The 15,035-nt window shown below is 44.2% G+C and overlaps 1 protein-coding gene across 1 annotated transcript in view; it reads right to left on the reverse strand.

Moving 5' to 3' along the window:
• Nucleotides 1–4,130: 4,130 nt before the first annotated feature.
• The window catches only part of MRPS27 (mitochondrial ribosomal protein S27), a 74,026-nt gene continuing 63,121 nt past the window's right edge, over nt 4,131–15,035 (reverse strand). The window contains exons 8-11 of the mRNA XM_019728090.3: nt 12,381–12,483; nt 10,165–10,307; nt 8,126–8,296; nt 4,131–5,398 (exon numbers count right to left, since the gene is read on the reverse strand). Of these exons, the coding sequence (XP_019583649.3) occupies nt 5,159–5,398; nt 8,126–8,296; nt 10,165–10,307; nt 12,381–12,483 (657 nt within the window). The 3' untranslated portion in view covers nt 4,131–5,158. The remainder of the gene's footprint in view (nt 5,399–8,125; nt 8,297–10,164; nt 10,308–12,380; nt 12,484–15,035) is intronic.

The following is a 15,035-nucleotide window of genomic DNA, read 5'->3' on the forward strand; positions in this document are numbered from 1 at the left end:
TAAGAAGCTGTTATTTAGAATAAAATGCATTTTTTCCTGACATAACTATATTGAAAAGCATTTCTTTCTCTGCCCCCATTTTCTAAAGTAAGATTTGAAAATTTTACCGTTCTCAGAGTTTGAAAAGTTCAACTCTGAAGTGGAACTGTGAAAAGTTGAGCTCTAACCATTTAATGAAAATACAATCACACCACATTTTTTTTTTTGCTTTTATGATTCACTAAAGCCAAAGGAAGCCATCTGAGCCCATTTCAAACTTCATCCCTTTCTCACCCATGCAGGCTGTCATGGAGGGTCTCAGTTCCTGCTCCCCACACAAGAACGCAGGACACGGTGAGGCCAAAAAGGAACACCCATGGAGCCACAGATAGGGGAGTCATACCACTATATTCTCGCTGGCGGCTGGGTTGGAGACACAGGAAGCAGGAGCCACACGATCCACAATTGCCGTCCACTTCTCTGCCAACCAACTACCCCACTTGCTAGCTGCAATCCGCGCTTGCTAGCTCAGCCCCGCAGTTGTATCAGTGGCCAATGGCTAACTGGTTACAGCTGATGGCCGACTAGTTACAGCTGATGGTCATCTACTACCTGAGTCAGCACTGTTCCACGTGAGGCTGAGAGCCTGGAAACTGCTCTTTGGGACTCGGTCCCTACACAGGCCCAGAGACACTACTGAGTGCAATGGCGTAGGGTTCCGCTGACTCACTGGAAGTCACATCACAACAGCTTCACTTTGGCTCAAGACTCCTGGTCTCAGTTATATATCCCGGACAGCAAAATCATATAAATCATCATTTACCTGTTGCCATAATGGACTCTGTTTAGGAAGAATAATGTCCAGCCTGTATCACTGCTTATTTTATACTCATATTCAGTTAGGCAAGAAACTAACATGAATTATGTTTCTTGCCTGAGAAATATCATTTGCAATGAGCTATGCGCACAAACATTGTTCTTGGCTCTCATCTACGTCACTGCAAAAATCCCTGTGGGTGCTCTGCTCGTATATCCTAGGCCACGGTTTCTAACCTTGGCACAATCGGCATTTTGGAGCAGACAGTTCTTTGTTATGGGGACCGTCCTGTGCACTGATGGATATTTAGCAGCATCCCTGGCCTCTACTCACTAGATGCTATTTCATTTGGAGCGAAAACAATGACTTTAAGAAAGTCATTTTCAAGGCCTTTGACTACTTGGAAAATCTACAGCAACTTTCCCATATGCATATCTTATATCCAAAGCCAGCTACAAGGTATGAAAACAAAACGCACAGTTTGGTGCCAAGACATCACAGCCCCAAGAGGAAGGGAGTAAGGTATTTGTACTTCACCACTGTTTTTTCTTCTTCCATCACTCTTCTTTTTTTTTGGCCAAGGAGGGTGTTGGCCAAAACAGTACTAGTCTGAATTCTTCATTTCAAGTCAACTTAAAATAATTTCTCTTGAACATTACACAAGACTCCGAGGGGAGGAAGTCCGTTTCTAGCCCAGGACGAGGTGAGACAGCCCTATGTGACTAAAGCACAAAGCAGACGATGACTTCCCATCATTAGAGCTCTTCCTGTCTCTGCCTTGAAGTGCTTTCTGTGAACACCCACATCACTTCCTGTGTCTACTACTTTTCAGGTGTGCATTGACAGGTGCCTACGTGCTGCCTCCTCGCCCTCACTAGAACCCAAGCTACTTGAGGGTAGGATGTATAGTTTACTCACCTGTGTTATGTGAGCATGCAGTATGGTGCCTTGCACACAGCACAGGCCAAACAAATGCTCGTGAGCACATGACAGCAGTGCTAGAACAGAGACAGACTGTCCGTTGCAGTCACCAGGCTTCTAAGGGGCTCGTCAGTGGTGTATCACATAAATGGAGCAGAGGGGAAAAGGACCATAGCAGTTGATAAGCAGCAAGCAGAGCAAAAGCCAAATTCTCGGGATCCACAGAACAAGCAGCTAGACAGTAAGTGAAGATACCCTTTTAAGGAATTTCATGAGGAAAGAAAGGAGGGTGATAGGGTAATAGCATGACTGATGGCAGGATAAAAGCTTTTTTGTTTATAAAAGGGAAGGTCTTGAACAAGACTGTAGACTTGGAAGAAGAAATCGGTAGAGATCATACAAAATGGAAAGGGAAGGCTTGATGGCTCTGGAGCAGGCAGGTATGCAAGCAAGTCACAAATTCAGAACCTAACCTTGGAAAGGAGTGAGGGGATGTGCATCGCTTGGAAGTAGGAGGGGGTGATGGAGAGAACTTTTACGATAGAAAGGAGGGAGACGAAGGTGGTATGATGTGGCTTAAATTTTCTTGATAAAGTAGGAGGCGGGAACATCTGCTCACAGTTCTGGGGGCAAACATCTGGGGCTTCAGCCAAGTAGAAAAGCAGAGTCAATAAAAGATAAATGAAAGGACTATCGAGTTGATGAGGACAGCTGTAAATTTGTAGAGGAATCAAACAGCCTAATATTATGACTTTGTATACCAACAAAGTAGGTCAGAAGAAAACAGAAAACAAACGGTGGTGTGTATTCGTTTTCTAGGGCTGCTATAACTGAGTGTTAAGAATTGGGTGGCTTAAAAGAACAGAACAATACTGGAGGCTAGAAGTCCAAAGTCAAGGTGTCATCAGGGTCATGCTCCTTTTGATGGATCTAGGGGACAATCCTTCCTCGCCTCTTCTAGTTTTTGGTGTTTGGTGACAATCCTTGGCCTTCCACAGTTTGTAGGTGCACCACTTATAGTCACATGGTTGTCTTCTCCGTGTCTGTGTCTTTGTCCAAATGTCACCTTTTTATAAGAACACCAGTCATATTGGATTAGGGCCCACCCTAAAGACCTCAGTATAATTTGATTACCTCTGTAAAGACGGTATGTTCAACTAAGGATTCTAAGATTTTAGGGGGTAGGTCTTCAACGTACCTTTTTTGGAGGGGACACAATTCAACCCATAACAGGTGGGTCCAAGGATGTAGGTCCAAGGATGGTAAGTGGGCCAGATAAAGGGATTGAGAGGAAATGAAAGATGCTAATGAGAGCATCAGTGAAACAGCCAACCATAGGGCCCCGGCTGGGAAGGGCAAGTAGGATCTGATTTCTGTTGATCAAGGGTTTGAGTGACAGAGTAAAGGTTAAGGGTTTGCAGGCAGTTACAGGGAAAAGCTGGTTCAGCAGAAGTCACGGGATGAGAGAAAGGGGAGAGTGGGAGAAGGGGACTTCAGGTTCTAAGCTCTTGGATATGTGATTTGCGGCTGGAGGTTTGGCTGTGACTATGGTATGTCAGCTAGAAGGAAGGTCATCGACAGTTAAGGTCATCCCCCGAGGTTGGGGTACTGAGAGAAGTTTCTCCATCCACATGGGAGAAATACAGAAGGTGGTATCAGGGAAAAGGACAGGACAACTGTAGTTAGATCTCACAATCATCCAGGAATGTGGAAGGGTATCCTATTGCTCAGGAGGGAAGAGCCTGGGGAAAGGGTAGTAGATTAGAGGGAAACGACTCTCAAAGGGGAGAGGTTCCTAAGCGAGATGGGAATTCCTTCCAAGGGTGGACGGAATCCCAAGGAGTAGGAGCAGGAAAACTCCTGGGAGGCAGGACTGGAAATAAAGTGTGACAGGGATGGTTCGGGAGGGAAAGTGAAGGCACCATCATGTGTGATCGTCATTCCCAAGCAAAATGTGCCTTTCGATTTACCTTGAACCTTCCTCCTGATACAATAAGGGAGTGGCTGAATCAAAATGTCGGAACTGACTTTGAGTCATAACCCGCTACCTCAGTGAGAGTCAGCTTTGGTAGTCTCCAGGGTCCCGTGCTGGGCATTGAGTATTGCAAGTACATATGGAGGCAACACGGAGGGTGAGGAGCAGGGCCAACCTGACCGCAGACGGGGTGCAGTTTCAGATTCCTTTCAGAAATGGGGTTCCTAGTACCTCCCTCGTAGGGTTGCTGGTGTTGCTGGCATACAGTAAGTCCTCAATAAGTGGCAGTGATTGTGGTGGCTGTTATAATAAATACCATAAATACCACAGTCTAATGGAGGAGGGTTGATAATGTGTTTTTCAAAATCATAGTAACTATAATGATGATGAGATTCCCTATGTCTCTTTCCCTTCCCCAAAAGATAAAGAATACACCAAAACAATCCCAGAACATTTATTTCCATAGGTTCTTGATAAAACAGCACAATTCTGAATTAAAGTCACTACTGTACTTAAAAGTGAAATTACGTAGCAAGCAAGAGCTGCCCCAAACCCCTTTCACAGAGAAACTTCAGGAAGGAATTTTCTACCTGACAGTGTAACAATTACTCATGTCTCCCACACACCAAAAGCACCATCCCATCTCTCATTTTCTCCAATTTGTCTGACTGAAATGTGTGTTCACAAGTTGTACGTGGTTGTGTGTGCGTGTGAGTGCACAAAAGGCTCATTTCACTTACTTGATGAAGGAGCTGAGACAATGCTTTGGAAAAAAGTTCCTCTAACATGATGGAGAAACTTCCAGCCAAGGAGGCTTCAGAGCTAGGGCTACTTTTCTCCTCAGAAGCCCTTACAGTCTAAAAATGCTACTACAGGTTCCTGAAATTTGAAAGCCAGTGGGTCTTGCGTTCGCTCCGGTACTGAACTTCTCCGAGTTCAGGTCTGGAAGGGTAGATGGGGGAAGCAGAAAGTGGGGATGTGTGGGCATCCCACACCCAGCTCAGGCTTAGTGCTCGCAGCACAGAGGAAAAGGGGGACAAGGTCTCAGAATGTGCAGTTTGCCTTGGCTGCGAAGAGAGACCATCCAAAAACTGTGTGTGAGACCCAGTACTTCAACTGTGGCCTCTCCCACCACCATCACCAGGTATCAGAGACTTTCGATGTTCAGAATTGACCCCTGTCCCCCAGGAATTCCACCCTAAGCCTCAAGAGCCCCCTCTAAGGTATTTAGCTAGTGGCTTCAGTCTGACCACCGCCTACCTTCCTAGTTCCACAGCCCTTGGCACTATGGGTGGGCAATCACGGTGCCTTACTATGTAAACATCATGGCTTTTATACCACAGTGGCCTGCTTTAAGAAAAGGAGAGATGGGTGGAGGAAGTGGAGGCTGCCATGGCAGTCACAATGCCTCCCACGACGGGGTCTAGTGACGTCCTTGCGACAGGGCGGGGGCGCTGGAGGCCCCCTCAGGCAGAAGCCTCCGCTGCTCTCCGAGCCTGGTGCTCCTGCTTCGCCTTCTCCCTCTGCTCCTGTTCCCTCTGAATCAAGTGCACTCGCTCCTGATGCCACCGCTGCAGCTTCTGCTCATAGGCTGCGATGTCCTCTGCTTCACAGGTGGGGAGCTGTTCTTTGATGAGCTGCGTGGTTAGAGTCAAAAGGCTTCCTGACTCAACTTTGCCCAGAGCCTGAAGTTTAGAATGTAAGGCCTGTTGGAAACAAAGGAAAAAAAGAACAGAAAGGGGGGTGGGTGTGGGGTAGGAGCAGAATACAAAGAGGAAAAGAGATTAAGACACTTGCAAAATCTCCTCCACATATTCTGCTTGCAGAAAAAGGCACTCTGTGGGGAACCTGTCATCCAGGCCCTGTTAGCTTTTGCTGTTTTTTTGTTTTTCAGCCCAACAATTTTGCTAAGATATGCCATGTTTCCCCGAAAATAAGACCTAGCCAGGCAATCAGCTCTAATGCGTCTTTTGGAGCAAAAATTAATATAAGACCCACTCTTATGTATTCTATTCTACCCAGTCCTATATTACAGTAAAATAAGACCTGGTCTTATATTAATTTTTGCTCCAAAAGACACATTAGAGTTGATGGTCCGGCTAGGTCTTATTTTCGGGGAAACACGGTACTACATGTGATTCCTCCCCTTCATTGACAAATGTAAAGCGAACTCCATATGCTGTAGTTTCTTGTTCTGAACCACAAAGATGGCACAAGTATAACAAATCTACATTCCCACTCTGTACTTTTTTGCACCAAACCAAGCAGTAAACTCCAAGAACAAAGAACTCAAAGATGCAAACAAAATGGCAGAAGCAGCCGATGAATTGGAGGAAACCCATCTATATCTTTTCCTTCAGAATAACTGAGATAAATGTCTGCCTAACTCGTGTTCCTTTCAACAGATGGAAATAATTTCAAGGCTTTCTTACTAATGGCATGCTAAACAGCTCCCATGATGCCTGCACTATTATATACTTCCACCTGCTGTGCTCACTGAAGGTCAGTCAGCCTTTGCATACTGCCTGCTTACAGCTCCATCTGAAATGGCAGCTTGGTTTGTTCTGTATTGTACTCCTGGAGAAATAAAGTACTAAAAACAGTAATCTACTTGAGTGTTTCAAGATATAGCTTATCAGAGAGAGGCACTTCTGGCCCTAGATATACCCCCCCCCCCCCCCCATGTTCCACAAACAAATGCAATTCACTGGTACAGGTGACGGGGCCTGTTCCAACGGGGGCGCGGAAGGTGGGTAGGTCCATGGGCTTCAAGGAGTGGCCAGAGGCCAGTGTGATGGGTCCGTCATATAAAAATAGGCCCCAAATTATACAAGACTAATAAAAATCAGGCAACAGAAAGAAAAGGAAATATAAAATGAGAATTATTTCTTTCGGATAGCATTCTCCATGTGGTTTGAGGCCAAGGAAAGAGCTTGGAATGTGAGAATATGGACTCAATTCTGAGTCAGAAAACTTTTGTTCAAATCCAAAGTCGATGGGCTGGTTTCTCTCAATCTTGGTGTCACGTGACACGGGCCAAGCAGTACCTACCACCCAGAGCTACAGGGAGCACCAATGAAATGCAGTGGTGCCTAATACACAGCTAACAGTCAACAAATATTTGTCTCTTGTCTTTGATTTTCAAAAAAACGCATTTGTGGAAGAGTGAGGGCTGAGAATTTAATGCAGGCACAGATTTCTATTCTCTGAGATTAAATATATAAGAAGTAAGAGAAAGAGGTGGTAATTTTTAGGAGTGGAGTGACAAACTCGGTCAATATGTATATGGTGAACGATAACCTACGGGCTAAATAAATTCTTTTTTGTTTTTTTTGTTTTTAGCCTTTCTAAGTAAGTCTGCAAAGTTAGGCAAAGTTAAGAGGAAAGAACAGGTATGAATATTGTTAACCTGGCTCTACTGCTAATTCTCTGTTACCTTGGGAACATCAATTAACCTTTCTCAGTTGTCAAATCATAAAAGTGGGAAGTTGTGCAATGACCTTATAGAAGTACTGAGAGAAACAGGTGCTAAAAGTACAATAGAATCCCCCTTATATACATGGAGAAATAGGGTTTCCCAGAGCTGGTTCAACATAATTACTGAAAAGATTTAAATGTAATAATCTGGCAAAATTTATATCTCTCTGTCCCAAAGTGATACAATAGATCAGCTGGCATGGATGGAAATATTTTTTGCTTCATACAAAGAATTCTCCTTCAGGCAGTACTTTTTTTCTCTTTGCACAAAATAGATGAGGAACAAAGCAAGAAAGAGGCCAAGGGATTAAACTTTGAACAAGGCTCTTCTTCCTGACTCTGATTAGAGCGTTTTGGGTCATACAGTTGAAAGCTACCAAAGGTGGCTTGACCGCTTGGGGCTGTTCTGAAAAGAAACAGTGGAAACTTGTTTACATCTTCCATGTAGTATAAGAGAGCAATTCTGATGGCCCTAGTACACAACACAAAGCTGCCAAAGGTGAGCAAAGGAAGAGGACTGCATCTTATTTCCATCATACTTAAATGTGGCTTTGTAATTTCTACCTGCGTTTCTGGATTATCAAGCACGTTTAATGCAATATGAAGAAACGACCAGACCCTTTCCACCCGGGGATGGAGTCAGGTGACTGCTCTGAGGAGGCAAGCTATAATATTACCTATCCATCAGGCACATGACAGGGATGAGGGGGTAATGACATGCTGTCTGGGGAACAACATGGTGACCCATTAGCTCAAGTACAAAAAGGAGCATAGACATTCCATTTATTTCTTTTAAGACCACTTCCTGTATGAAGCAATAAAAATGTAATTTTGGAAGTCAGTTTTTAATGCTCTGTGTGTGACACTGATGCATGAAAGGGTTGCTTGTCTATCACCACAGCAGAGAGGCATGTTTAATGCACAGCTGAGAGGGACCCCGTTCAGGTGTGATTCACCTTAAATCGGTCCAGGTATTCGGGCAGCCTGGACTGTTCGCCTTCCTCCATGTCTGACTGCTCCGCCAGGTTTCCCGAGCCCTGGCTGTCTTCCCCTTCCTGGGGCTGCTCCTCTGAAGACGCAGGGGCCGGAGCAGTCAGAGCCTTCAGTGCTCTGTCCAGCACCTCGAGCTGTGGAGCAGAAAGAGGGGCAGGGGACAAGTCAGCCTGTGGCCCTGACAGCGCACTGGGAAGAGAGGCTGGAGGAGGGAAAGGAAGGAAAAACTGGACTCTAGAAAATCATGAGAAGCTTCGTCTTATAAAATTATAGGAAATAAAAATGGTTACATGTTTTTACATTAAAAACACTGTTGGATGGCATGGGAAACAGTACAAACAAATGGTACAAATAAGCAAGCTCAGAATTATTTGTACATGAATCATCACAATGGCATTTAATTTCACTTTTACTCAACCAGGTAGGAATCCAAAACTTATGCTCAGGGGCAGGAAAGAACACCCCCCCTCCCCACCCCTCTCCCGGCCCCCCCACACACAGTCTTTCTTCCTCAATCGGTTTGGAAATGGAAGAAAGGGAAAGCAAAACCAGCGCAGACCACAACCAACAAAGGGCCATTGTGAATGCACGGTGAAGCCGCTGAGTGCAAGCAAGGGCCTCCCTCAGAGAAAGGCTTGCGCTCACAGGGTAGCTCTGCATTAGGGATCAGCACAGTCCCACAAGCTGCTGGCAGAGGCCAGACAGGCATACATGGAATTCATTTTAACGAGGTGATTTCTGTGACCTAGAAAGTAAGTAAACTCCAAAAGAGAGGGTATATTTTTGTTTTGACCCCTCTCCCCCACCACTTTCACTTCCCCTGACCCTCGGAGAGCCTCATCCTCAGAGATGGCACAGAAAGAACCTCAAGGCCAGCATTAGCACCTGCTTGGAAATCGACTAAGTCTGTCCATGTCACATTAGAACAAAAACCCAGGAACTATCCCCAGGCCTTTTAATGCCACTCATACATTACACCCAAACCCGACACATATCCCACTCTTGCTGACACCTAAATCGCATTCCTGTCAAGTCAGAATACAAAGAATGCAAATCTGACTCAGATTGGAAAGAATATTTCCCTGGCAAACAATTTATGTATAATTTTGTATTTCCAATCACCAGCACTGACTATAGCAGTGTTAAACATGAACATATATTTAGAAATGTGTACGCTTTGTTATAAACGCCTGGCAAAGAACGTAATGCTTCAGTGGAGCCAGTACCGGCACCGACGTGCGCATCTCATGACTGAAATGAAAGCCAAACGGTGAGCGCTAGTGATCAGGGTCAAGGTAACACAGACTGGAAACTCAGAGTTAGCTTTTACTCCCTGGTAATGAAACAACCAATGTCCTTCCAGGCCTCACTTTGGCCACGAAAGCTGCTTGGACAAGAGTCCTAGGTGACTGAGAGAGATGAGCTTTGGGGCTGGTGGGAGGACAGTTTCCAAGTCCAGGCAAAGTGAAGTCCTCAGAACTTCGGAAGGAACATCTGGTCCAGGTCCCCCCAGCACCACGCAGCCACCACAGAATGGGTGAATGGGAGGAAAGGGAGACTGTGCCAGCTCCCGTCCCCAGATTCATCTCTTGACTTTTGCGGGGGAAAAAAATTACCATGTAGTTTCCCAGGACTACAAGGGTACATACAGAAAAGCCAAAAATTTCAAATTAAATCTTAACCTCTCCTGAGCTGTCACTGGGATTTTACTGGGGGGTGTGCAGTATTTTATTGAACTCAGTTTGAATTGTAAGGGAGAAGAATAGTTTTCTTCCTAGACAGTGAGCTGTAAAAACGATTATTAATCTTATTTTCTAGTGTTTTTTTATCAGTAACATTGAGAATGTTTGTGGTTTTTCATTCCTTTTCAACTGAATAAGTACATGATTCTACAGAAATAAAGAAAGTGGGGGTGGGGTGAACAATGAAAATAAATTCCAAGCTTGACTTATGAGGAACAGGAGAGGGCTAAAGCTCACTGAGTTAGAGCCGAGGAACATACCGCTTCTTTACATAGCTTTCCATCTTCCGGGGCAGAGACCACCTTCTCCATCACTTGAAGGGCTCTGTCAAGGTAGCCTGGTTGCCACAGCAGAGGCATGTTATGGTACACGGCTCGCAGCCCTTGCTGCAGTTCCACCTTTCCTGTGGCCAAAAGGAACAATGAGGAAAGCTGAGGCAAGCATTCCCACCATGTCTGAGACTACGGACTTGAAAGTACGAGTGAACATTCAGCTGGCAGTTCTAGAAACGAAGAAAGAGCATTTTAAATCTGTACAAAGAGCCTCATCCCAATCCAGCACCTTGGTGACATTTCAGATGGATGATGCAGAATGTGGTAAATTTCACTGTATATGTTTTTTAATATAAAATTTTATGAACTTGTTTTTCTGCTTTTCATTTGGGCTGGTGAGATTATAAGGAGGTCTGAATCACAGGGCTGAGGGAAATGTAGAGAGGCTGATACATCTGCCTCTACATGGAGCTACCCTTATAAAATAAGTCAAGCAACTGAAATACTATTTTTGTTTTAAGAACAAAATCTTCCCCAGAAAAATAAATTCCACAGCTTCCCTACAGTGAAAATCTTGTCAACATCTGCAACATTCCCTGCCAGGAAATGTTTGACATTTTTTGAAATGCTCTAAAACACGCCATTGACTGCCCTCATTTTGCTCTTCTTTCCTTTATTCGAGCTTCATCAACACTTTAATCATAAAATCATCATCCTTTTGGATCTCAGGTCATGAATGCCTCTCTTGGGAGTTCAAATCATCCCCACTGGAGCTCAAGATGTGGACCCCAGACAGCAGGGTCCATGGGTCGGGAGTGGGACGGTCTCTGCACGCCTGTGGAACAGAAACCCTTTCTGCACTCACGACCAAAGTCACCTTGAGCGGCCAGGTCTTAAATCCACCTTCACTCATCTTTCCTGGGAAGGATTTGGGAAAGCTGCAGGACATAAATATACCTAGCTTATCAGGTGACAGCTAATTTTAGACCTTTAAGATGCTTGGGGCTAGACTGCAGTCACACTCTGGGAAGCTGCTTCCATGGGGGTGCGTACACAGTGCCTGATACAATGAAAGCAAAGAGCTTTTGATCTGATGGCCGCCAAACCCAAAGCACCCAGGGGCCCCTGCTTAGAAGCAATAACAAAGTACATATTCTTAGCCGCCATAACGTCCTGAATAACTCCTGCAGAATAACAGTCCTGAATACTAATCTGATGGCAAAAACATATAAATCAGCATCAAAAGTAGATGGCAAATAAGGAGAAAGTGATTTTTTAAAAAAGTGGTCATCTCTTTTGCTAGTCTGATAGCCAGTCTGATAAACTCTGAAATTCTTCTCTGAGTCAGTTTATGTCAGAATTAGCATCCAAGAAAGCCACACTGCAGTTTGCTGGTGAAGAGCCACTTCAGAAGCAGCCAGATTGCTATAACTTGGATGATTTTCAGAAAACCAAGGTAAGCAGAAGCCATGTGTAATCAAGAGAAGGTGCTTTCTCAAATGCCTATCACTTAGGAGAGAGAATGAAAGAATAATAATATGCATCTAAGAAACCTCTGTAAAACAGTGCACATTTAATGCACATTTAATGTTGAATTTGATTTGCCCAGATTTCACACAGCCCCGGTTCTGAGGCTACGCCTCAGCAGCCTTTGTCTAGAGGGCAGTCTGATTTCAGTGTGACTGGGTCACTCGAGGAAAGCGACCACCCCCTGCGTGGCACAGACACTGCTCTGATGAGTCTCTCTCTGCTTTCCCAAAGCCTCTTAGCTGTGCTCTGTTTCCTCCCCCTCTCTGAAAACAATACCACGGATAGGACTTCAGCCCTAACTCTTAATTTCTCACTTCCTGGACTTTAAGGTCTCTAGAGAGAGAAAGGTCTTTGTGAATATTGGGGAAGATTCTACTGGCTGGTTCTCCCAAAACAAGGCTAGAACTTTCCTTTTTCTAGTCCTTCCTCACTTTGATTATCACTAAAATAATCTACGGCCACTAGCACCAGTGATGACAGGTTTTAGAACCCTCTTTATTCTCTTATGTCATAACTGTAAGGCCATCAAAGTCTTTTTTTTTTTTGCCTAAAAATGAAAGTTGTATAGGAATTTCACTAGCAAATTTCAATCAAATGATAATTTTATTATGAATTAGAAGAATGCATTCGTTCTACCCCTGAAGAACAGTATTTGTAAGGATCACTTAGCTTACCAAGAAGTGTGTAGCCATACAGCTGGGAACTCAACCCCACTGAGTTCTTCTGCTTTAGGCCGGGGAGTAACAGGGACGCCCCAAAGTTCCTCTCCTCTTCCCACTGCAACAGAATAGACCAGATCACCGTCCAGCCAACCAATGAATACATTATGCAAAAATGTGATTTTTATTGACACAGAGGAAAAAGAACATGGTATAGCATTTAGTTAAAAAAGCAAAATAACAAAGCTATAAGTAGATTATAATCCCAATTTTTTAAGTAAAAGGTATTTATGTTTAATGACAAATACAGAAAAGAAATACCCAATATGTTAACAGATTTCTGGCTTATAAAATTATGAGTAATTTTGGTTTTCTTCTTTGTACTTTTCATTACTTTCCAAATTGTTGGCAATGAACAAGAGCTCCTTTTACAATCAGAAAAGCAAAACAAGACAAAACTAAAGAGTACACTCTGGGCCAACACTGCCTTGAGACAATCAATACAGATGTAACATGCTGTCAGCCCCACATTCACTCACACGCTGTGACGTGATGGAGCAAGCTTTTGAATTTTAAACAATTCAGCAATGATAAGACTGCTACTTCACAGTGTTAAAATAAATACAACCATTATGTTGCTTTTAGATAGATTAGTGGCTCTCAAAAATAAATTAGGCAATCAGAAACACTTAGTGATCGTTTCTTTCAACCCAGGGTGCAAAATTATACTTCAATAAAATCGGAGCCTTTTGAGACATAAGAAAAAAGGGGCAAAACCATAAGCATTGCAAAGCATGCTGCAGAATGGCATCAGCAGTGACGGGGGGGGGGGGGGGGCTCTCTGGAAAAGCAGGGCCCACAGGAGAGCTTTGGCAATTCCCCAGACACGAGTGGTGATCTTCTGGGTGCCAGATGAGTAGGCGACAGCCTGAGCCCTGATGGGGCTTGGAAATACAGCAGACAAAGAGCTCAGGTTGCCCTGCCCTGGTCTCTGCACTCTGGGGGGGGGGGGGGGGGAAGACAATGAAGGAAGTATGCAGGTGACAATTGCAGCCGGGTGTTAAGTGAGGCACCCCAGGCATTAATGGCACACAAACCTTTACACTAGGATGGCCTTTGTGCAATAAAAGTGTAATTTCTCAAGGTCTGAAAAAAGCAAACACCTTGGGAGAAACACAAAACCTCCACAGGTACTTCTGCAGCGCATCTAAGTAAAATTGCTGGCAATTAAGGATCAGGTCATTTCACTTTCAAAAGCAAATCACTGTGAGGTTTGATTTCCTCCCATATAAACTGTATGAAAATGGGCCCAGTGAATAATAAATAGGGAACCTTAAAAACATTTTTTCTTTTCTTTAGGGGAAAAATGATCTATAGTGTCAGAATGCACTAGGCACTAAAATCCAAGTAGGCAGCATCCTTGCTGAGCTGGGAGCTGAGCAGGGTGGTGACGGTGACTGGATTGGTGATACTTCCAAAGGGGCTTTTAAAAAGATGCATGAAAACAAACAATGTCCTAGAGGGTTTTCTGAAGCTTGTCTGAGAATAATGCAACCATGGCTAAAGCATTAGGTCTCTTCCAAGCCGTTAGCTTCTGTCGTATGTAGTACCACAGACTAAGTCAGGTGCTATTTCACCAATGTCCTCAAGGTTTTTCCATTTTATGCGTCTGCCTTTCCCATTAATACAAAGCAAACCCTCATTTCTCCTCTTCCCTCTGCTGCACTCCCCTTCACAGCGACACCTCAAAACACTTGCCTACACAAGCTGCCTCCTTTCCGCAACTCTCACTCACTCTGCAATCCACTTCGATTTGGTTTCCTGCTCCATTATGCTACAGAAACACAGGTTATAATTTGGTGCCTTCACACCACTAAATTTTACAATGAACTTTTTAGACGTTCTCATCTTCCTCGGAAGCATTCTACATTGTAGACCACTCTCTTCCCGTGGTTTTTGTGGTCCACACATTCCTGATTTTCCTTTTTGCCCTGTGGCTCATTTGCAGATATTTACATGTGGATGTATAAATTATATCTCCAGTCCAGATTGTTCCATTAAGATCCCAATTTCTCTTATGAAATCTCTTGATTGTCTCAAGATGCACATGTTCAAAGCCAAATTAAAGATTTTCCTCATAAAACCTAGCCTTTTTCCAGAGTTCCCTTTGCAAACACATGGCGACTCTTCTGTCCAGATACACAAGTCAGAAATGGAGGAGATAAGATTTGTCCCCTAGTCCCTGCCTCCATATCTAGTTCCTCACCATGTTATTTGCCTCCCAAATGTGTCCCTCGGCTACTCTCCAACTTCACCATGTTCTGGTCCCCACACTACCATCACCGCTTGCTCAGACAACCAAAACCATCTAACAGCAACGCTGCTCCTATCTCTTACGCACATTACAGCCAGAGGCATCTGTTCAAAATACAAATCTGATTATGTTACTCTCCATGCTGCTGAAACTTTTCAATAGTTTCTCAGTACTTTTAAGAAGACGATGTGCCTTAGCATGACCTAGACTCTCCAACCTTATCTCGCCCCACGTCCTTCCCACCATCTCTCTGTGGCAGCAACACTGATTACCTTCCTATCTTCTTCCAGCCCCTTTCTGTTCACCATGTTCCATCTGCCACAGGGCTCCTGCACATGCTACTTCCTCTCCTCTTT

The sequence above is a fragment of the Rhinolophus sinicus genome, chromosome 3 (genome assembly GCF_057876585.1).
Source record: "Rhinolophus sinicus isolate RSI-liver-muscle chromosome 3, RSI-T2T, whole genome shotgun sequence".
Taxonomy (NCBI): Eukaryota; Metazoa; Chordata; class Mammalia; order Chiroptera; family Rhinolophidae; genus Rhinolophus; species Rhinolophus sinicus.